The 22,377-nt window shown below is 37.7% G+C and overlaps 1 protein-coding gene across 1 annotated transcript in view; it reads right to left on the reverse strand.

Moving 5' to 3' along the window:
- Nucleotides 1-9,316: 9,316 nt before the first annotated feature.
- FMN1 (formin 1) overlaps nt 9,317-22,377 on the reverse strand; it is a 370,346-nt gene continuing 357,285 nt past the window's right edge. Inside the window, 2 exon segments of the mRNA XM_039843982.1 lie at nt 9,317-17,906; nt 20,314-20,398. Of these exon segments, the coding sequence (XP_039699916.1) occupies nt 17,862-17,906; nt 20,314-20,398 (130 nt within the window). The 3' untranslated portion in view covers nt 9,317-17,861.

Raw genomic sequence — 22,377 nt, forward strand, 5'->3', positions numbered from 1 at the left:
ATTTTCCAGTCCGTTTTCAATCAATTCCTTGGATATCAGGTATTAGGTCGTAAAGCACTCTTTTCTACTTTATGGTAATATAAAAATATGAACGATGGCCACAGATGAAGCTTTTAAGTCTGATGGGGACAGCCCTCAATACGAGCTCTTAGAAGACTAAAGGATCGTCGGGAGAGGCTGTGAAGTTGGGAGCAAAAGCAGGCCCTCACCACACCTAATAATCAGGTCTCCCTAATATATTATCCTTCGTGGTCACAAAGCACTATACCAGATGTTTTTAAAAAAATATAAGACCCAGGCTGTATACCCAAGAGCATTACAGACAAAATAGTGGCAGAAGCACTTAAAAAAAAAAAATCTGTGAAGTCAGCACCTACAGGATTATATACAAATAGGTAAACATGGAGCTAGACTCAGCCGTCATGGAACTGTTGATGTGGCTGGCTTCGCTCATGTTTTATATAGTGGTCTCTTAAAATGAGGCATCCTTTCAGACCTATGGCCCAGCTGCCTCTTCTCTACACTTTTATCCTTTTCCAAAAATTTAGAAATCATCCTATCTGAATGAAGGCCTCCAATGTATTGAATGAGTACCAAGGAAGTTCTAACTATATCATCAAATTATCTTAGACGGCCTGAGAAAGAGTCATGTAGGGACTGTGGGATCTTATCCCAAAAATCAGAACCTCAGTTTGTAGTCAGTTCCTGAGAATGGGCCCCAGTTCTTAGCTCAGACATGCAGGCTCTCCCTCTGACTGCCAGTCTGGTGGATGGAATTGGGTGCTCTCAGTGATGAGGTCTGGTCTGCAGGTGACACTATGCCGTGAGCAGTGAAGCAGGCTGCTGCTTCTTGGATTCTGTACGAGGGAGAGATCACTGCTTGTCACCGAGATTAATATTTCAGCACGGCCTTCCATTGTCATCCCTTGGCCTAGCCCAAATCAAAACATGAGGAAGGGAGCCAAGTGATACCGTTTAAATAAAAATCATCTGCTGTATGTAGCATAGGGATATTTAAACATGAAGTTTAAAGTTTAACTAATATTCCAGTCCTACTGTCTTATGATGTACAGTCCTACTGTCTTATGATGTACAGCAATCTTTCTAAAATGCTACTATCTGAGAGATATCATTTGATTCTCCTAACTTTGTGAGGTAGGGAGGTATGAATGTATATTTGGCAGACTGAGAAAGCAAGATTCTAAAAGGTCCAGTAACTTGCTTGAAGTCATAGTGCAGAGTTTTGACAAGAACTCAGCCTCTCAATGCTGAATTCAGAGCTTTTCAAATTACCAATCTGCCTCTATCTATCTATCTATCTATCTATCTATCTATCTATCTATCTATCTATCTATCTATCATCTATCTATCTATCATCATCTATCTATCATCTATCGCCACATAGTCTGATCTGTATTAGCCTCCAAGGCTCTCTGGATTGTAATAAAATTGTGGCTTCTGTGATTTGTTTTGGTCCTTTTAAAGATTTGCTTTCTTTATCATGCTTTATCATATTCATACAGAAAAATACACAAAACAAAGTAAAGTTTATGACTTGTTAGAAAACGAAGACCTCTGTAATGTTGCCAGCACTGTGAAGGCCTTTCGTGTGTGCTACCTGGGGCAACTTCATGGGTGTGAGATAGGAGTTTATGCTTAGGATTGCTCCACATTTGGTTTAATGCTCTGGTGCTACTGTTTTGAAATTCTTCATAGAATTTTTATTTTGCTCTGGGACTATTAAATTATGTATCCTGTCATGCTCCTACCCAATCGTGTCCCCTCCCTCAAAATAACCATTATCCTAACTTTTACATCCCTTCTTTACTTCTCTCTATAGTTTTATCACCTTGGGATGCATATGTAAACATTATAGCTTATTTTGTTTTTGAATTTGATATAAATGGAATTATATGGCATATTATTTGTGTGTACGGCATCTTTTAGTCAGTTTTGTTTATGAGATTTATTCTTGCTATTTATTTATTTGTAGCTGTTATTCATTCAGTCTTATTGCTGTAAAATATGGTAATAGATATATATCATAATGTATTTTTTCTTTATTCTACTTTTGTTGGAAATTTGACTCATTTCCAAGTTTGGCTATTATGAGTAAGGCTATTATAATCATTGTTGTATGTGTATCTTTGTACCAGAGTACATGTACTTCTATTGAGTATTTACCTAATAATGAAATTGCTAGGTCATGAAGTGTTTGCTCAGTTTTAGTAGGTAATGCTAAACTATTTTTCTAAAGTAACCATCTCAACTTACATTCTCTCCGACAGCATGTACTGTCTGCCTTTTAAATTTCAATCATTCTGCTGTATATATTAAATCACAGTGATATCTCATTGTGATTTTAATTTGGACTTCCTTGATCAGTAATGAGGCTGAATATCTTTTCAAAATGTATTGGCAATTTGGATACCCTCTTTTGTCTAGTTTCTTGTTGATTCTTTTATTGTATTATTAGGATGGGAATCCTTTATCAGAAATATGTATTACAAATATTTTCTCCCAGTCTGTGCCTTAAAGATGTCTTTTGATGAAGGGAAGTTCTTAGTTTTAATATAGTAAAATTTATCAATCTTTATGGTTGGTAGTTTTTTGTGTACTGTTTAAAAATCTTTAAGCTTTTAAGACTTTATTTTTGTTTTCCTGAAATTTAATTATGGTATACCTAGGAATGAATTGTTTTTATTTATACTGCTTGGATTTCTTACAGCTTCTTGAATTGGTTGATGTCTTTATTTAGTTTTGGAAATTCTATCATTAATTCTGCTGATGAAGCTTTATTACTTATCACTGTGTAATCTGCTTTTCTTCTCTTCAGTTTTTTCATATCTCTGGGTTTTGTTTTGAATATTTTCTTCTGATTTGCCTTCCAGTTCATCAATTCTCTATTAAATTATTTCTAATTTGTTGTTATACCCGTTCAGTACATTCTCAGTTGAGGTTATTGTATTTTTCAGTTCTAGAATTTTTCTCTCCCAGTTCTGCCCCATGTTTTTGTGGCTTTCAGTTCTCTGCCAAAATTTACAATCCTTTATTTTTACTGCTTGTCAGTAAACTGATAGTACTAATATGTAGAGCCTCTCCCTATTTGCTTTTATGGAGCATTATTCCTACTGATTCTCATTCATGATTGTTGTCTCCTCATATGCTTGTTTAGACTTGTGTGACAGCCATTTTATTTGAAAAGTTGGTTTGTTTCTACAGAACTAAGATGATATTATATTCTTCTAGAAAAAATTGTTGTTGTTGTTGTTGTTGTTGTTGTTGTTGTTGTTCCAGGCACCTGAGAGCACTAGCAAACTGGTATCGTCTTACCTTGGCACTATCGATATGTCAAGCTAGGTAATTCTGTATTGTGGGTGCATGTCCTGTGCTTTACAGGATGGTTAGTAGTATCTCAGCCTCTTCCCACTAGATGCCTCTTCCCAGTTACAACAATAAAAAATGTTTCCAGATACTGCCAAATGCCACTTGGTATTTGAGAACCACTGTATGAACCCCAAACAAGGGATTTTATCAGGTTTAAACACAATGGGACCTGATCTCCTTTTTTGTCACCCTCGCACATCAAAACTATCCAAAGCATAGTTTAGCCTCTTAGTCATCACTTTCAGAATCCCTAGGTGGAAAGCAATACCAAATATCACGTTTATCTCTCTGGTTTTTGATCTACTCTGAAATCTTAGTTTAGTAATTTTCAGTTTCTAAAGACTTTCCCAAAGTCTTTCAAGTAAATTAAAAAAAAAATCATCCTGCTTTTCTAATTGTCTTCAGTGAAGACTAGATCCAGATTTGATGTATATATGTGCACACATTCCTGCTGCTTGAAGAACACCCTGTCATATCTTATGGCTTATCTGGAGCTATAGATAAGGGATTCTATCTATACTGATTCTCATATGGGCCATTCTGCCCACCTGGTAGAGGCTCTCTCTTTGCCCTGCCTGTACCCTCTCTGCTCTTAAAACATTCTTCAAGACAAAGTCTAAAAAACTAGTTTTCAGCTCTCAGTTTCAATAACTGTCTGGAATATGTGTTGACTGTAAATGCCCATCCATTTTCATTAGTGATGTGTTTCCTCCTTGCTATGTTGTATGTCTTGAAGACAAGGGATTATACAGTGCTTTCTATACTAGCTGCTAGTCCAAACAAATGTGGAAATTAAAGTGCAGTAAGTCCATAGAAGTAATGTACTGTTGTGGGATAGCTAGAACTGAAAGCATGTGTCGCCTCTAGAGAAATGAGAAGGGCCAAAATGAATCAATCTCACATGCAAACCAGGTAATAAAGTGATGAGGTTTGGGTTAAGGAGATGGGACAATTCTTTCCCATTATGAAGTTTGACAGCGGATGGTCCAAGGAAAAGCAAAAGCAGTACTTGCTGGTCTTATAAGAGACTGTTCTCTCTTACGTGAGAAAAAGAAATAACGTTTATTGTTTTGTATCACAAGTTTCTGCATCATTTCTTTTCATCTTTGACAATCTTATGCTATCTGTTTGAGATCTTTTTACCCCCAGTTTTAGATGAGGAAACTGAGGTTTAGCATGCTGTAACTTGCTTCAGGTCACCAAGTTAGTAGGTGGCAGAGCTGGGATATAAGATTTGGTCTGACCTCAAAGCCATAATTTTTTCTCATGCTTTGCTGCCCTTATGGTTTTCTTAGAGTTGACTTCTCATTCGAGGGCATGTAAAATAAATTTGTATTTTAGAAGACCATCTTTCTCTAAGTTACCATTGAGTCTTAAGTGGGGATCCAATGAGACGAGGGACTCATATCAGAAAGGGCCTGTTGAGAGGCTGTAAGATGACCACTCAGAGAGCCCTTGGTGGTGTCAATGTTCTTTTACCCATCACACAAAACTAGAGGTAGAAGCTGAAGAGCAGAGCTGCTCTGACTTTCTAGGTTAGCACTCTTTCTTCACTTCTTAGGCTCACATTTTTCTTCTGTGGGACAAATCCCTCTAAATGCAATAGTTTCTCAAAGGTGACCAAAACCATTCCAGTCTTTGGAAATAGGCTGGAAGTCTTGGAAGATCAAGCAAAGTATTGGATAATTTGGTAACTCTTGACGTTATCTAGAACTTGAAGTATAAGGGAGGGCCTTTACTTTCTTGAAGGATTTTTTTCTTTCCTTCTACTTCTGGTTCTGGCCAGCATAAGAAAACTGAATATATAACTATCTATCTATTTGTAGTTCTTTCACTAACAATAAAATACTCTCTCAAAAGAAGGGTTTAATTTCAGCAGCAAGGATCTTCAAAATGTCTTTAAATGAGGTTCAACTGGGTTTCAATTTGACCTCAGATCAACCAACAGATATACCACAATATAAGTAAGAGGGCTCTGGGAAATTCTAGCACTATATGACCTAGTTTTATTTAAACATTCTTTTCTGTGAATAGAACATTGTTTTACCTTATCAGATATAATTCCAGATTGATTTATTACCAGGTTACTCTAGAAGAACTACCCAAAAGTGTTTCTCTTAGTCACACAGCATTTCTCGTATGATTATCACCAACTTCTGGTTGTTTTTATTCTTTGTCTTTTCTTTGTTTTTTTTTGTCTTGCCCTACTTTATCTCATCTACAGAAAGAAAAATTCTGAAAGTGTATATTTAGCTGCTTCTTTTCTTTTTTCTTTCTTTGGTATTGGCGCTGTTTCTTGAAGATATGATATATATATATATATATATATCCATATATATATATCCATATATCCATATATATATATATGTGGATATATATATATGGATATATATATATACATTCCATTAGTTTCTTTGGTTTTTACAAAAGTTCTGGCAGCTCCAATACTCTTGGGTTAGATATTTGACAAAAAGTACACTAAAGTTTGAAAGAGTAGTAATATATAAAAAAAGAAACATCTTGTTAGAAGGAAAAATTGTTCACCATATTAAAAAATAAAATTATAAGACTACCTATTGTTATGGCCTTATAAACTTTGTCTATATATCCTTTCTCTGGAATCAGCTGATTCTATTTCTGTGACCTTAGAGATAGGAAAGCAGCTGAGAGTGTTTCTTTGTCATGTCTGAATACTGGTTTCTCCACTTACCAATTGCATGGGCAAGTTAGCAACCTCTCCAAGCATTAGTTTTCTCATCTGTAAAATGGGAATAGTAATTTTTACCTCATAATATTATTATGAAGATTAAACAAAGTAATACATTTAAAATGCTTAATATAGCACCTGGCGAATAGGAAGCCCTTAATACATACAATTATTTTTTTTTATCATGGTAAAATATACATAAAATTTGCCGTTAAAACCATTTTTAAGTATAGATAGTTCTGTGGCATTAAGTACAAATTGTTGTGCAACCATCATTACTGTTTATGTCTAGAATGTTTCCATCTTCCCAAACTAAAACTCTGTACCACAACTCCCATCCCCTCTCCCACGTGGCGCCTGGCAATCATTGTCCTACTTTCTGTTTCTATGAATTTAACTTCTGTTTGTGTTTAATATAAGTGGAATCATACAGTATTTTTTTTGTGATGGTTATTTCCCTTACTTCTCAATGTTCATCCATGTTGTAGTATGTGACATAAAATCCTTCCTTTTTAAGGCTATTTCATTGTATTAATACCTACATAGTGTTATAATAGTCAAAGAAAACTCTATTCTAGCCACTGAATAAGTGTGATTTTATTTACTTATGGCTAAGAAAGGTTTAGTGGGGATCAGTACCTCTACTACTCATATGTTAAGAAATACAGGCTTATGATAATGGGTAAAAGCCTAGGATCACCTTTGAGTCCTTTTTTTTCTCCATGAATGTTTCCAAAGTCCCCTTACTTTCTTCAAGGTAAAGAATGCTTATATTTGGAGGAGAAAGACAAACATTTCTGTGCTCTGCTATGCAGGCAGACAGAAGAAAGATTTGGGGGAAAGAAGTAGAAAACATTTTGAAAAACAAATCTAGTTTTAGGACCAAAAAAAAAATGAACAAGAAAGTGGAAGACCAGAGAGAAAGAGCAGGGCGGGATACACAGTCAGATTGCATAATCCAAAGATGGTTCGTACCAGTAATTCCCATCTCATTTGTACTTCTTACAGTGTGGTGTTGACATTCCTCCATCAAGAGGCAGCGTCTACTTCCTCACCCCCTCAACCTGGGCAGAACTTAGTAAATGCCTCAACTAATAGAATATGATGAAAGTAACTGTACTTCTGAGCCTTGGTCCTAAAAGTATTACCTGTTTCACCTTGGATTACTCAAGCATCCTGGTGGAGAGGCACTGAGGCCCCCAACCAAGAGCCAGTACCGGTTGCCAGCTGAGTGAGTCAGCCATCTTGGAAGTGCATGTCTAGCCCCACTCAAGCCTACCGTTTTTCAGATGACTACATATTACTACAATCTTAAGAGATGCCAAGAGAGAATTGTCCACTCGAGCTCTCCTCAAACTAACAAAAAACACAAAAAAATAAGAAGGGATTATTGTTGATTTACTCCACTTAGTTTTGGGATATTTTATTATGTAATAATCGATAACTAATATAGTTACTTCCTCTTACCATTCGTCATCACACAATTATTGGCATGAAGCAAATGTTACTTTGAGAAGATCAATTCAGAGACACCCAAAGTGAGGCAGGTATCAGTGCAGGCAGGGCCAGTGCAGGCCGACTTTAAAATCTTTTATTTCCACAAATATATCACAGCCAGGTGAAAGTGGGCAGCTAGAGTCTGAAGTGGAGAAGTGGAATTTTCATTCTCAGGAATTTATGGCCTGTTAGTCAGACCATCAGCATACATGGACGACTTAAAGAATAGGGTAAAATGTATGCTTATAAATTCAACCGGTATCACTATGCTCAGCAAAAAGAGTCATCTTGGTTAAGCCAGAGGAGACAGTCTTCCTACGGTGGACTTATATATTTCCTAGGTCTTTAAGATACACAGGCTTGCATTTTCTCCTGGGTGCTCAAATTCAGAACAGAACTTTAATAATGGTTACTACAAACCCTTAAGAGCATCCTTTTCAATCAACAGTTCCAGAACATTTCTCCATAATGGAGTATTTTTTAAAGAAGAGAACAGTTTCACATGATGAGTGAGTTGAGCAGTGGGAAGGGCTTTGGCCTTGGGGTCAAGAGATTTGGATTCTGGTCTCGATATGTTCACTAACACTAAGGGTGACTTTCATCAAGTCCCGTGAGCTTCATTAGTTTTTACTCTGTGAAATAAAGAGATTTTATCCAATGTCTGAAGATTTTTGCAGCTCTATGACTCTATGATTTAGCCCTTTTCCCATTTAGAAAAAAAAACAGTGTAGCTCGCTGCCAGAATTCATTTAATATCACACATAGGAATGCTGTTTTCTAGGATTTGACATTTTTAGTGATCGAGAATGACTCTATTTTGTAAATGGAAATACCACTACTAAAAACAGAATGCTATAATGCTATAATGATGTCATTTGTTTCCAAAGACTATTGAAACACTAGTGCGATATGAAAATAATAATAACAGTGAGACATTTCATGGCAAACTTTGGGGATAAGATTAGGACTGTAATCTGCAAGTTATCTTGGGGTAAACGCTGCAGCCAGGAGCACTGGCAGCGATGTTCTCGGGGCAAACAAGAAAAGGGTTAGATTTTCTAGTGATGAAATGTCTCCTCAGATGATAGCTATATCTGTTCATTAAATGTCTACACACTCTGGGGCATATTTCAGCTAACTTCTAGAACTCAAGAGTACATGGCATTTGGGAACACTAAACAAATGAATCAATTAAAAAAAAAAACGAACAATCATATCTCTATTTAAACAGAAAAATATTCTGCTGAAAGTCTTCGTTTTTTGTTCATAAATACCTGCATTTCGTTCAGATCGTTGCTTAAAAAGAATTTGTACCTTGTGTTTAGCATTAGAATACAATTATACTTACGTTCTGTTTCTCTAGTACATTGTTTACCAACCCACAACTTGAAGTCACCAATCCCTGTGGTTCTCCTTCCACATGCCCTATCTTGGACGATTTATTTTGAGTCGGCCTAGTTTTGAGACAATGCCTGACTGGGTTTGTCTATTTGATGTTAGCCTTGAATGCCTAGCCAGGGTGCCCACTTTTGGTGGGGTGGATATGACAGAAAAAAGGAAATGTGAATAATGGATTTACTGAGACCCAACTCTTTCAGCTTAGTAGTAATGCTGAGCTTAGGCAGTAATGAAAGTTAGAAGTGACTGGTATTCATCACATTAGAGTACTGTTGGGACACTTCCTTAAATGCCTCTTGAAAACAAATCTGCACAGCACACCAGACAGACATGAAACCAAGATTTATTAAAATACCCTTAGCATATTTACAACTGGAAGCCATGAATGCAGTTCTCTGTAAATTCCAAAAAAATAGAGTTCTTATCTCTTAAATTAACAGTGGTATCTACAGATTAGGACAAATACGATCTATCACGGAGATAGAATTCTTTGGATAGACAATCTACATTTTCTAATCAATACATATTATGTACAAAAATACACTTGATGTGGTGACCAAGTAGTGTCAAGGAGGAAAAAAATATATATATACGTACGCACACATATTTTCATTATGTACAAATCAATATTGGTTCCTTCACCTTTTCTTTTTAAAAATAAATACTTCATTTGGTTGCAAATAACATTTACAAATTCAAACAATAAGCATTTCCAGCTTTGACAAAATTAAATATGCAAACAAATTAGAAATACGTACTTTTAAAAATTTAAAGGGAAAAAAAATACCTGAATTCAATTAGCTTATTACATATTAAAAAATATCCAAGACCATGTAATGTAAGGTTTCATGTCATTAAAGTGCCTTCTCATGTTCAAACTGCCTTCATTATTGCTTAAAATCCTTTAAGATTACCTCTACAGATTTGTCTATTATACTTGAACAGAAAAGCCAATGTTTTTCCATGTCAAATTGTTGACTTTTTGGACATGCTTATAGTTTTATTTTTTTGCACTTCCAAAAGTCTACGAGTTACTGTTGATCTGAAAACAACCACAAATCATCAACGTTCTGATCCAGACTCATGTAGATGTTTGAATCATGAGAAACAATAAGGATGGAGTGGCAATTAAAGGCCTATGATTCAAAATATTTGCACAGATTTGAGTCGATTTGTCCAGCAGCACAGAAAAATTACTTGAGCTTCAAAAATTTAGTCTTATGCATCATCAGAGCTGGTGACCTGGACTGATTTCTAATTTATCAAAAGAATGGTCCTAGTTAAAGTAAAATCTATGAGAAATTGAGAAGGACGAGAACAACCCTCCCCTCGAACTTCTTAAAATAAAATAGAATAAAATGAAAAAGAAATGCATTTTCCATCTCTTTTATGGATTTTCCCCTTTGCCTAAGTGATGAGGTGATGCTGACATTAACAAGAGGCACTCAAAGCAGTGTCTCTCACTCAGTGACAGCAGAATGCCCCGTCCAAAGGGCTGGGAAATGGAGCACAGGGTGAGAGAGGAGGGAGCGAGGGCTCGAGAAGACACTCGGCTGTTTGTGAGGGAGAGGGATAGCAAGACCTGGGTCCTGGAGAAACTGTAAAGGTAGAGTGAGAAAAAAAATAGCTGCAGGGTGTAAAGTAAGGCGAGTTTGAAGGGAAATGAAGCTGGATGCCAAAATGACTTTTGAGTAGGCACAGAGAAACAGGAAAGTCCATGGACAACCAATCCCATGGAAATGAATCTGAAATTTAATGGTGTTATTTCAGCAAGCATAGGCCAATTTCATTGGGGTACCTGCTTTTCCAGCACATTGTCAGGCACTGACCAATATGAGATACTGGGCACTCCCACTTGCCTAATCCATTCCTTGAGTTTCCACTGAAAGTCTGCCCAACCATGATACAACCATGGCAAAAATCACCAGCTCCCCAACAATGCATTAAATCAGCCAAACACTGCACCCTGGCCTTGTTCAAATTTTCCTTCTCCTGTCTCCTGCTTTTCTCCCTCATCTATGGCTTGCAATCTCCCACGGCAGAATGAAGACACATGAAGCAAATGCGTTTTAGGAAGCAGCATCTAGAGTCCAGTGTGTCACTAAGAAAATTAAACTCTAAAAGATTTGGGATAATTTACATTTCTGTTAGGCCTGATTCCTTTTAAGACGCTGACTGACTTCACTTGGGTTCTGGGCATGCAGGCCAGTGCTGATTTTCCAGGCCAAACTTGATTCCCTAAATCAAAGTCCAGGGTTTCACTGCTTCCCACATTTATTAAAACTCAATGAATGGAAAAGGCTATGATGAATCAATGACGTATTTTCTCTAAAAAAAAAAAAATTCTTAAAAAGTATTCAATTTCTAAAAGATACTTTTTAGGAGTATCTTTGATTCTTTAAACAGAAGCACTTTTTAGAAAAAATGCTTATATTCTTTGAAGATTATAAATCCTACTAATAGTGGTCACATTATTTGTGTCTTGAGAAATTGAAGAATTGTAAAATTTATGACTTGGAATGGACCTATTCCTCTGGTAGACCTAAAAATCCTATGTGTCCCCCTGGGCAGATAGGAGAGTTGTCGCTATACTTTCCCCCTCACTCATGGGTTTGTTCCCAAAGGAAATAGAAGTCTTTGGAGGATTATGCAGAGTGCAGTCTCAGTGGGGCGGAGACCACCTTCTCTACGTCTTGGTGGTGAGATGTAAAGAAGTAAGATCATAGCTAGGGATGAATGCCAAGAAGAAAGGGAAAAAATAGTTATTTATAGTTCAGTCAAACCTACCTAAAATGTAAAGATTTTGAATCTCTTTCTAGTCTTTTATTGGAAAGAATAGTACATTTTTTTTGTACGTATGCCATATACCCATTTTTATATATATCATAGAAAAAAGCCCCAAATTCAAAATTCACCCCAAGAGTTCCTAGAGTTTTTCTTTCCTAGGCACATTTATTATCTACGTCATAGGGAGGTAGAGAGTAATTTCCCTGTAGTCAGTGGTCTATGGGCCTAGCTTTTCATTTTTGAAAGCTGACCCAGATGAGTAAACAAAAATAAAGTTGTTTCATGAGATTAGAATGGAAGTGGAAGTAAGCTCTGGAAGACAACAATGGAGGAAAGGAGGTACAGCTTTGCCAAAGGTGTTTACAAACCACAGTGAATGCACGCCTAAAAACACTTGATTTCTTAGTTGATCTGCTAAGTATAACACACTGGCAGCTCACACTATGTACGGGGAGAAATATTCATTCTCTTTTGAGACATTTTTACAGCTTCAAAGATAGAGAGCCCCTTGGTGTCTGTGCAGGTAGACTTTAGGAAAATGCTCAGCCTACAAAACAGCCTACGTTGGAAGTAGGTTGTTTACTTCTTGGAGAAGAATGCCAAGTTCTTTGGAGGTGAATTTCTGCTGGAAACTATGAATTCATTTACATTTTGCTAGTCCAATGCTATCAAATTTCACATAAAACGTTAAAAAAAAAATAGCCCACAGAAGTACCTGGATTAGCTTTTAGAAAAGGAGACAGACGAGATTCTTAGCAGTAAAAGATTTTTTTTTTTTAAAATAGAAAATTATATGAACATAGGTGAAATGTAGGAGAAATTCATGAACAAGTAAGTGCTCCATAGATGTAATACGCAACAAAGTCTGGAGTCTGTTTGTGCTGTTGACTGAATGAACCTCATACCAGAGAAAGGAAGGATGAGAAGGAAGAGGTCGTCCATGTTACTGTCACCAGGGTGGTTGGGAGAGGGGCTGGGGATCGAAGGGGAGTGACTCCAATAAGCTCCATTTGAGGACAGCCAACCTACTGAATGAGGCTTGATTTACTTTCCTAAACTCTTCATTGATAGAAACTGCCCGGGAACTTAAAAGACAGACCGAACTAGCTACCATTATAATATCTTTGCATTTCTAAGTAAGTTGTCAACTACATAAATTTCCCAATTAAGTTTATATCACAGTGTTGATTAAGAGTCTTGGAGTTGAATAAGACTACTGCGTTGGCTTCAAGTGTGACATGTTAAAATCTTTCTTGAATTCACTACTGCCCAACAAAGCACTGATTTGGAGGGTTTGACAGATTTACTCTTTGGGAGGGGAAATGAAGAAATGTGAAATTAACATTCAGTGCTTCTAAGGTGTCAACAACTGATGGGCGTGCAGAAGTGACACAAAATGGGTCTGTCACATAAAGTTATGTAACGAAGCCTAGTTATGCCTGGATTCAATTGCTAATGGAGTTAGAAATACTGGTAGTTATGTGAGTCTAAAAGAGCCAGATACGCTGAGGACTGTTTCTGAGGGTGCTTTTCCTTAAATGACTTCTGTACCAATAATAGAGAAGGTTCCAAGTAGCTGGATTATTTTTCTCTACAGCTGGAAAATGGAAATATGTCCAACAGGTTATTTGTATTTTGGGAAGGCTAAAAACTATTCATACTTTTCTAATACTAAATACTACTTAGTTTGGCCAGACTTGTTTTACAGTACCTATAGCACTTGATAATTGCAGATTTCTTTATGATGACAAAGTAGCTGACATGAATGAAAGTTTACTTCGTTATTCAATCCACTCTTTTGATCGGTATTGTTCCTAAAGGTATAATAACTAATAAATGAAATATGGTAGTTATGGTCTTCTGGATGTTCCACACATTTACAAATTGCTTTTACAAGAACCCAGAGTAAGGAAATTTTAATGGTCGAGCACTTCTCCCACTACGTTATATCACTTCTCCTTCATGTGGCTTTTTCGAAAATAAACTCATTGGATTTCATAGTATGTCCATTTTTTTTGTGATTCAGGAACAAATAAGCTAACTTGGGAATTACCAAATCTGCTGAAGCTTTTTTATTTCCCCTTCCAGCTCTTCGATTTTTTTTTTTTATTAGAACAGGCAGGATCAAAGAAAAATAAAGCTCAAATCTAACAGTTCTTCCTAACAATCTTAAAGACAACTTAAACTACTTTATACAATTGTATATTTGATATTTGGATCAGATATTTGGGGAGATTAAAGCTGTATTTTTTGGACTCCTTCCCTCTCCTTGACTCAGAAAGCCCCAAGTTGTTTTTATCTTTGTTTGCGGGGAGGGAAGAGTACCACAGAATAGACCAATTTAGGATGTCAGGGAAGGAGGAGGCTCCCTGTCAATGTTACGTCTGGTTACCAAGAAGGAGACTGCAGGTCTGCATTGCTAATTCCCCTTCACACACTGACCAGGTTTGCTGTGCTGCTGCAGGCAGTGATCTGCATCAATGACACACACAGGAAGAGGAGAAATAGAAACGAGAAAACATAATGTCCAAGAAAGCAAGAATAAATTGAAACAAAAATTTCCCCGCTGCAGGCAGTATAATCTAGGAGAGATGTTCAAAAATACACTTACAGCTCTTCTGCTGGTCCTTGGAAGAACCATACTGATGACTACCTCTGTGGGGTTTCTGACATCACCAAAGAGTTTATTCCTTCCTTAAGTTCCTCCAGTCGCTCTGCCTTTCTTATGGTACTTATGGACAAAGGGGGTGCCTAAGGTGTGTGGCTTCTACTGTCCTTACTGGGATTAACAGGGGGTCGGAGGCCAGCACCCAATCTGACATTCATTTCTCGACCATACTGCCAATTTGTGTCAGCTAACAACATTTCAAGATGCAATAGCACCACTGAGTTTCCTTACTCTACTTCTCAGATTTCAGAAATTCTTCCTCCATAATTCCTAGGTAGTTGCAGCAAGGATTTGAAGAGACATCATGGACATCAACTCAAGTATTCAAAAGGCAACCACTGGCAGCAGGTCTGTCACCTGTGACTGCTGGGGCTCAATCATCATCATATTCATCCATTTCTGCTTGGCTACACTTTTCCCTTTTTTCTCCCTCTTCTTGGCTTAAAAGCCATTCAGCACACCTCCTTCTAACCCGATTTTTGACACCTCACAGGCTTGATGTTTTTTACCTAACATGTTTTTATCACGGTTTGGTGTGATATGTGATATACTTGTGTGCTCAAGGATGATGCCAGTTACTCATGCAAGAATATGAAGTGATATCCAACTATGTCCTCAGATTTAATGAATGTTGGCTAGGAAGAGATGACGTTATTTCCAACTTAAGTTTTCTCAGAGTCTGACTATTAAGTCATGTGTGTGTCTGGTTAAACACAGAGTAGCAATACTGGCCACTGTCCCTCTCATACAGGGAGGGCCGTGCTTAGAACAGCCACTTAAACCCTCTTTGCCTTATATGCTCAAGCTGCTAAGTGGTACCCCGACTACTTCCCCTCCATGAAAAGTTTACAGGCATCTGTTGTATTTAACACAATCTCAACATGCATTTTAGAGGAATCATCTTAAGGGCCTCCAGTTTGTCTTAGATGGCCTACCTTAAACAAACCCTTGTGAACTTTTATTGAGGATCAACCCAAGTTGGAAATGAAGACTAAGTCAACAACGCAATACTTGTGTGGACCTGCGAGCGGGCATCCGGATACACAATGCAGGATTCAAACTGGCTGAAAATAATGGAAATCCTGCTCTGATGACTATATGTTTCGATATAGTAACGTACTACATTTGACTAATCTTAAAAAAATCACTAGGTTTTCCTAATCGCTCTTTGGAAAGTTATTTTATTGCCAATTTCTAGTCCATCCATGAGGATGAAACCCAACCTGGGCTGCATTTGTGTAACTCTCAAATTAAATGTTTCCACTCATTATTCTTCAGCAATGGTTCCCTGAGAGCATGTTCTTGCAGGGTTATGTGGCTAAAGTGATGGTCTTGCTTATCTTCAGAGACTTTCTTGTGAGCACCCTACTTCAACATCTAAAGCGGACTACAGTTTCTCCACTGAAAGCCACCTGCTGCTGTCTCCCATCAAGTCTACAAGGATCCATAAGGATCTAGATGTATGTTGGTCTCACTGAACTCAAAGTTGATTCTCAAGGCATGGGCAAAACAGGAACTTTTCTTTTAAATGATAATACTAGAAGGAATGTCACTGAGCCCAGGATGATTGTAAGTAGAATTTGTTTTAAATTGATGAATTCCTTAGGTTTTCTTTACAGTTAAGTGAAAATGAAGAAACGATATAAGAAAGCAGTATGAAAAGTTTCTTGCAAATAAGCAACTTCTTTTAGTCATGTAAGTTCCTTACCAGCTTTTCTATTTTGTTTGTCTCATCTTTTTATTTTGAATTGAAAAAAACAAACACAACAACCTCAACAACCTGTTACTATATTTCTTTCTTTAGAATTGTTAGAAAAGGTGGTTAGCACCTGCATGAGTATGGCTTCGGAGACTTGATTTGATCTCTACTGTTCATTCCTGATTCCTGAGATAGGCATTATATTAGGAAATGGTACCGCTTTAATTAGCTGAATCTATTATGGGGTCCCTGAGGGGGCTGATGACTGGCAGGCATGTCCTGGGTGGACACTCAGGCACCTGGCAAGTTGAGAGGTTCTGGGAAGATCCTGGGGTGAGGGGCAGGCCACACATAGCAGCAGAATTGGGAAGGGTTTGAAGGTTGTTGCTCATCTCTAGACTGTCCTCCAGCAGTTGGAGAAGAAAACTCAGACCTCTCTTCTTTCAATGCCCAAAGTTGATAGTCTTTGATCAATTTGCCCCCAGACCCCTTTCTTCTCTCCTCACAAGATAGATTCATTTCTTTTGTGACTTAAGGGGCAGTGGTCATATCGGTTCCCAGGTTCAGATAAAGCTGTCTAGGCATGATCTTCCACTCAAAATTTAATATTAATGTAATCACCTTCTTTGCATTTGGATGTAAAGAACTTTTTTTCTGCCCTTAATTTTTTAGACATCAAAGACCCCTGCTTCACTCTATGTCAATACTGGTCAGCCAAGGTCATAATAAAAGACTGTCAGTAGCATCTGTTCTCCTGTCTGGAAACTGCCTCTTGAGATTAGAGAGAGAAGTCTAGCCACACACAGTCCCAGAACATGACACAGAGCTCAGCTGCATGTCAATGTGGCATCACCCATTCACGAATGTTCTAAAACGTGAAATGTACTCTGTTGTTGGGTCACTTGTCCAAGCAGGTGCTTTGACCCCAAGTCCGACCCTGCTTATGTATCACTGTTTCTTCTAGGAGTTGGGGTGGAGAATCCCTGTGGGTTCAGGAAACCATAATGAACTGATATAAAAACAAAAGAATGGGTCTCACTTAATGGCCGATATTAACTCCTTGTATCATAATTTGTTTTCCAGGATGAAGTTAATGACTATTTAACCCCATCTCTACCAACGTATAATTCCATTTTCTCTCCCTTTCATTACATGAACGACAACAACAACAACAACAAAAACTGTTTCTCTCATCTGGACTTCTTAAAAAATAGTTTTAGTAAGTTTCAACATTTTTGGTGAGAAAGATGCTTTAAGATCTTACTGCAATAGGATCAAAGTTAAGACCAATAATCAAACCAGCAGTGTGTAAAGGCTTGAACTCTCTCGAGGCAACTGTCATAAAAGATCCTTTTCTTCTGTCACACATTTACATATCTCAAGCTTGGACTAGAAAGCTTAAAATCTCCGCTTTTAGAAAAATTTGGAAAATCTTGGTACTTCTGGTCTTACAACAAAGTGGACTTAGGACCTCTATAAGAAACAATTGTCAAATACTCCTGCAATATTCCCTTAAATAGCTTTTCATTCTTTCTGTGGCTTAACAAGGGACTTCTTTAAGAAGGCATGGGGTGCTCACTGCAGATGACCTCAGGAAGAGATGAGCAAAACAAACATTTAGTAACATATCTTTCAAGAACTTCCTGCAGCACTAGTATCGCAAAGGATCATGCAAGGTATACTACGTCTTGCTGTCATCATTTTCTTGTGTCTCTGTTTTAGTTGGTGGTCACGCTGGCTTCCTTCTGACGCAGTCTTTCTTTCTGTTGTTTGAGAAGGAAAAAAAAAAAGTTTATTATCATTCCTTTATCTAATTTTCCTCTTTCTCAAATTTTGATAAATTTCTCAAATTTTGGTCTAGAAAGCTGAACAGAGCTTTACCAAATGCCCTAGAGAGTATCTCTATTCTTCTTATGTTACCTGCCCCCCGCGATCTATCACCCTTAGTCTCCAAAAAACAACTAAATAAAATGAATAACTAGCCAGTCAACCAAGTATATGCATCTAAAACACCGACCTTTACCATGCCAGACTGTTGATCTGTGACAAAGGTCCTAACTTTATAGTGTTACTCAAAGACTCCTCTAATCCCCATCCTTGACCCACTAACAGAATTAGGGAAAGCTCAAGGAAGAGTTTCCAGGGAGTCTAGATATGAAAAGTCAAAACAAAAGGTGACCAGACTGAGTCTATGAGGGATGGCAGGAGCTCCCATTTTGCCACAGGTGTTCTGCACTGCTGTCCCTGAGCTTCCTTCCCAGGGCAGCCTTCCAATGGGGAGGGACATGGACGTCTGCTGGCACAATGTGAACATAAACAAGAGTACACGAAACAGAATCATGAACCCTCAATGTTTCTAGGATTTTAGAGAAATGAATATATTAAACATTGTGAGGATGGGGGTGTCTGCTCTCAGGAGTAGGCAAATAGAAAGCTAAAAAAAAAATAAATAAATAAAAGTGGGAGAAGTACACTCCTTTGAAAAGAGCAGATGTAGATGTAGAGAGAAGCCCTTTTGAGGCTGAATCTTCAGCTGCTTGTGATCTGTGAGATGGGACATTGCAAGGAATTACTATAATGGTCTAGATGTCAACTTGAGTTGATGATTTTAAACACCCATCCTGAGTTTGGATCCCATTCCTGACTTGTGAAATTGAATCAGGAATCAGTTTACAGCTCTTCCCTAATTTCCATCAAAACAAACAAACAACAGAACAACCGAACAAGCTGAGGATCACAACTGGGTGCGTGCTCACAGTGGAGGTCGACCCATTAAAGAATGCCACAGTAAGCTCACTGTCCCCCTTTTGTCCACAGGCCTGAGCCCAATCTCTCTGCTCCTGGAAATAAGGTTTGGCTGTAAAAATTAGAGTAGAGGCCTAAATAAGATGCCTGGGGAAAGAGGTGGAGGCCGATGAAGGAAGAAGAGAAAAATCAGGGTTGAGCACACTGCCACCAAAAATATCATGAATGAATGCAGTGCATACACTGTTAGTGAGCGAGGGGATGTGTCCACTCAGGGAGGGGCTATGTGCACAGACTGTGGCTTTTCCTGACCAAGTGTCATGGCCCTGACTTCACCATTTCTCCCTCATCCCTCTCACTCAACATTCATTTAGCTGCTGATGGAGTTGTTAGGAGAGATACGATGGTCAGTCAACAGAAATAATCTCACTTTATAATTAATGGAGCATAAATTATATTAAGAATTTGACGCAGCTGGAAAAAAAGTACTTGTGACACAAAAGGATAAAATAAGTCGCTGTGGGAGATCAGGGCACAGGGAAGGTAGGGTTTGAAAATCAAAGTGAGAAGAGTGATACTCCCACTTATCACTCATCGCTATTGCCCATTGCAAGGTCAACCAAAGCTGCCAAAACGTGTAGTAACAAGAAAAAGAGCTAACATTTATTGAGTTCTTTTTAGGTGCTAGGCACTTGACATGTCTCTTCTCAGCTTCCTCAAAATAACCCTAAAAGAAAGGTAATATTATTTCCCTCTTTTCACCAAAGAGGGAGAAACAAAGTAACTTCACTAAGGTTTTACAACTACTAAGTGGCTGAGCTGGGATTTGAACCCTGTCACCTCGGGTTCCTAACCATTTAGTTATTCCAACTCTGTCTGTAATGAACAGATGGAGATTCATTATGATCCTTCCCGAAAACAAGACTGTGAAGGACAACTACCCCTCACAGCTAGGGAGTTGACCCAGACTGCTAGTTTCTAGGTCAGGGAGAGACACCGGGGGGACCTGGAGTATAGTTCCGGTTTTTGTTATTCATTTGTGAAGTGATTCTGCATCTCAGTTTTCCCAACTATCAAAAGAGGATAAGCCCTACCCCTTTCTTTAACAAGGAAAATGAACTGATGAAGGTGAAATGCTTAAAGATTTCAGGAGAAAGGTGCTTTGAGGTAAGGGAGACCATGGCATGGGGTGGGGTAGGGTATGGAAGGGTGTGAGAAGGCAAGTGGCTCAATTTGGTTTATCAGGAAACAACCTTTGTTGAGTTTGCTGGATGAACACATGGAGCTGTTTTTGTTCCTCATTTCCTCTATACTACCTGCTATTTCTCTGAGTTTTATCCTTTAAATTTACACATTCAGATACACTCCTGGATGTATCTCAGGTGTAATGAAAACTCTTGAAGTTATGTTTAAAATGCATCTCACCAGACTAGCTGTGGGATTGATTTTCTTTGTCTCCACTTTCTTCTCTGACGTCAACTTGCTGACTGATTCCTGAGCCATTTTCAATCTGAAATTGAAATAGGGAGAGAGGAGGGGAGAGGAGGAGAAAAAAGGATAAAAGAAAGAGGAAGAGGTCAGGTTAAATACAAATCCATATGATGTTGAATTAACCAATCAACAGTTTGGAAATATAAGGAATGGTTTTTCGATGCTTTTAATTATCACATTTAAATTCTAATTAGATGTGAAGGCATGTCTCCTATGTTATCAAAAGTGAACTGCCTTCGCTGGCCGAGAGGCTCACCTAGATGACTTTGGGCAGTCTGTGTTTTTGTGACCAAAGCAGGAGCTTTTAATCCATGGAAGACTAGATGCATTGACCTTCATGTACATGTCAAGGATATCTGGCTTGTGATCCACTTAGGGAACATGAGAGCTACAAATATTAAGATTAACTAATTCACATCAAGAAAGTGAAAAGAAAACCAACAGAATGGGAGAAAATATCTGTATATCATATATCTGACAAAGGACTTGTATTCAGAATACGTGAAGAACTCTTACGACTCAAGTAAAAAGACAAATTACCCAATTAAAAATAGGCAAAAGATTTGAATGGATCTTTCTACAAAGAAGACATACAAATGGCCCATAAACACAAAGAAAAATGTTCAACATCATTAGTCATCAGAGAAACGCAAATCAAAGCCACGATGATATAGATACCTTTTCACATTCGCTAGGATGGCTAGAGTCAAAGAGCAAGACAATAACAAGTGTTGGAGGTGAGGACTTGGAGAAACTGGAACGCTGACACATTGCTGATGGGACTGCAGAATGGTAGTCACTTTGGCAGTTTCTCCAAATGTTAAACATAGTTACCATATGACCCAGCAATTCCACTGCTAGGTATATCACAACATGTATACCCAAGATAATGAAACTATACGTCCATACAAAATTTGCATATGAATGATTAGTTCAGCGTTATTCATAATAGCAAGAGCAGAAAGAGCCTGAATTTCCATCAGCTGATAAATAGACAAAATGCGGTATATTCACACAATAAAATATTACTGGACAACAAAAAGGAATCATATAATCATAAAAAGGAATGAACTAGATGTATGAATTCAAAATTATAGATATTAGAAACATGATATTGAAAGAGTGAAGATTTCTGCAGAGTGATACAGTAGAGAAGCCATGTAGTGTGACAGTCTAGTGCTCAGGCTCCAGAGCCTGGCTATGGGAATAATTCCCAGACCCACCACTAATTAGTTGTGTGACCCTGGGCAACTGACGTCTCTGTTGATTTTCTAAAAAAGAGGAGAACAACAACAGTGCCTTCTACACAGAGAAATTGAAAGGATGGAGATAGTATAGCTCCAGGCACAGTGTAATCCACTCTGTAAATGTTTGCTACTATTGTTATTGTGCACGCAGTATGCTACGTTGTATATACATTTATAAATAGTACCCACAAAATAGTATTTTTCACAGATGCCTGCATGTGTTTATAAACATATATAAATACCTTTCTATATTTATATACAGACTGAAAGATACTAGTTTCATGATAGAAGTTATCACTAGAAAGATGGAAGAAGAGAATGGCTTTGGGGGGTGGTATGTGGAATAACGCAACTTCATTTTTATTTATAATATTTCATTTTTATTAAAAATTCTTAAAGAATATGTGGCAACATGTCAACAGTTAATTCTAGGTGGTGGCAGTATGAGTGTGTTATTCTTTATAACATTTATTTTAAATTAAAATAATACTTTTAAATACTGACTATTCACCAACTCATAGATACTTTTAAAAAATGAACATGCTTTTTCTTCAGGGCCTCAAATAAAAATCTTTTGCTCGACTTTAATCACATACTTGCTTAATATAGAAGAAATGTCTAACGTCTTAGCTCTTTACTTAGCTAATTTTACACAATTTACTGTAAACATACGCTTAGTAATCCAATCTTCCAGTCCACATGCACAAGTTACAATGAATTCAACATGCGGACTTGTGCATCAGAAGAGAAA

Source organism: Pteropus medius, unplaced genomic scaffold, assembly GCF_902729225.1.
Source record: "Pteropus medius unplaced genomic scaffold, Ma_sr-lr_union100, whole genome shotgun sequence".
NCBI classification, from domain to species: Eukaryota; Metazoa; Chordata; class Mammalia; order Chiroptera; family Pteropodidae; genus Pteropus; species Pteropus medius.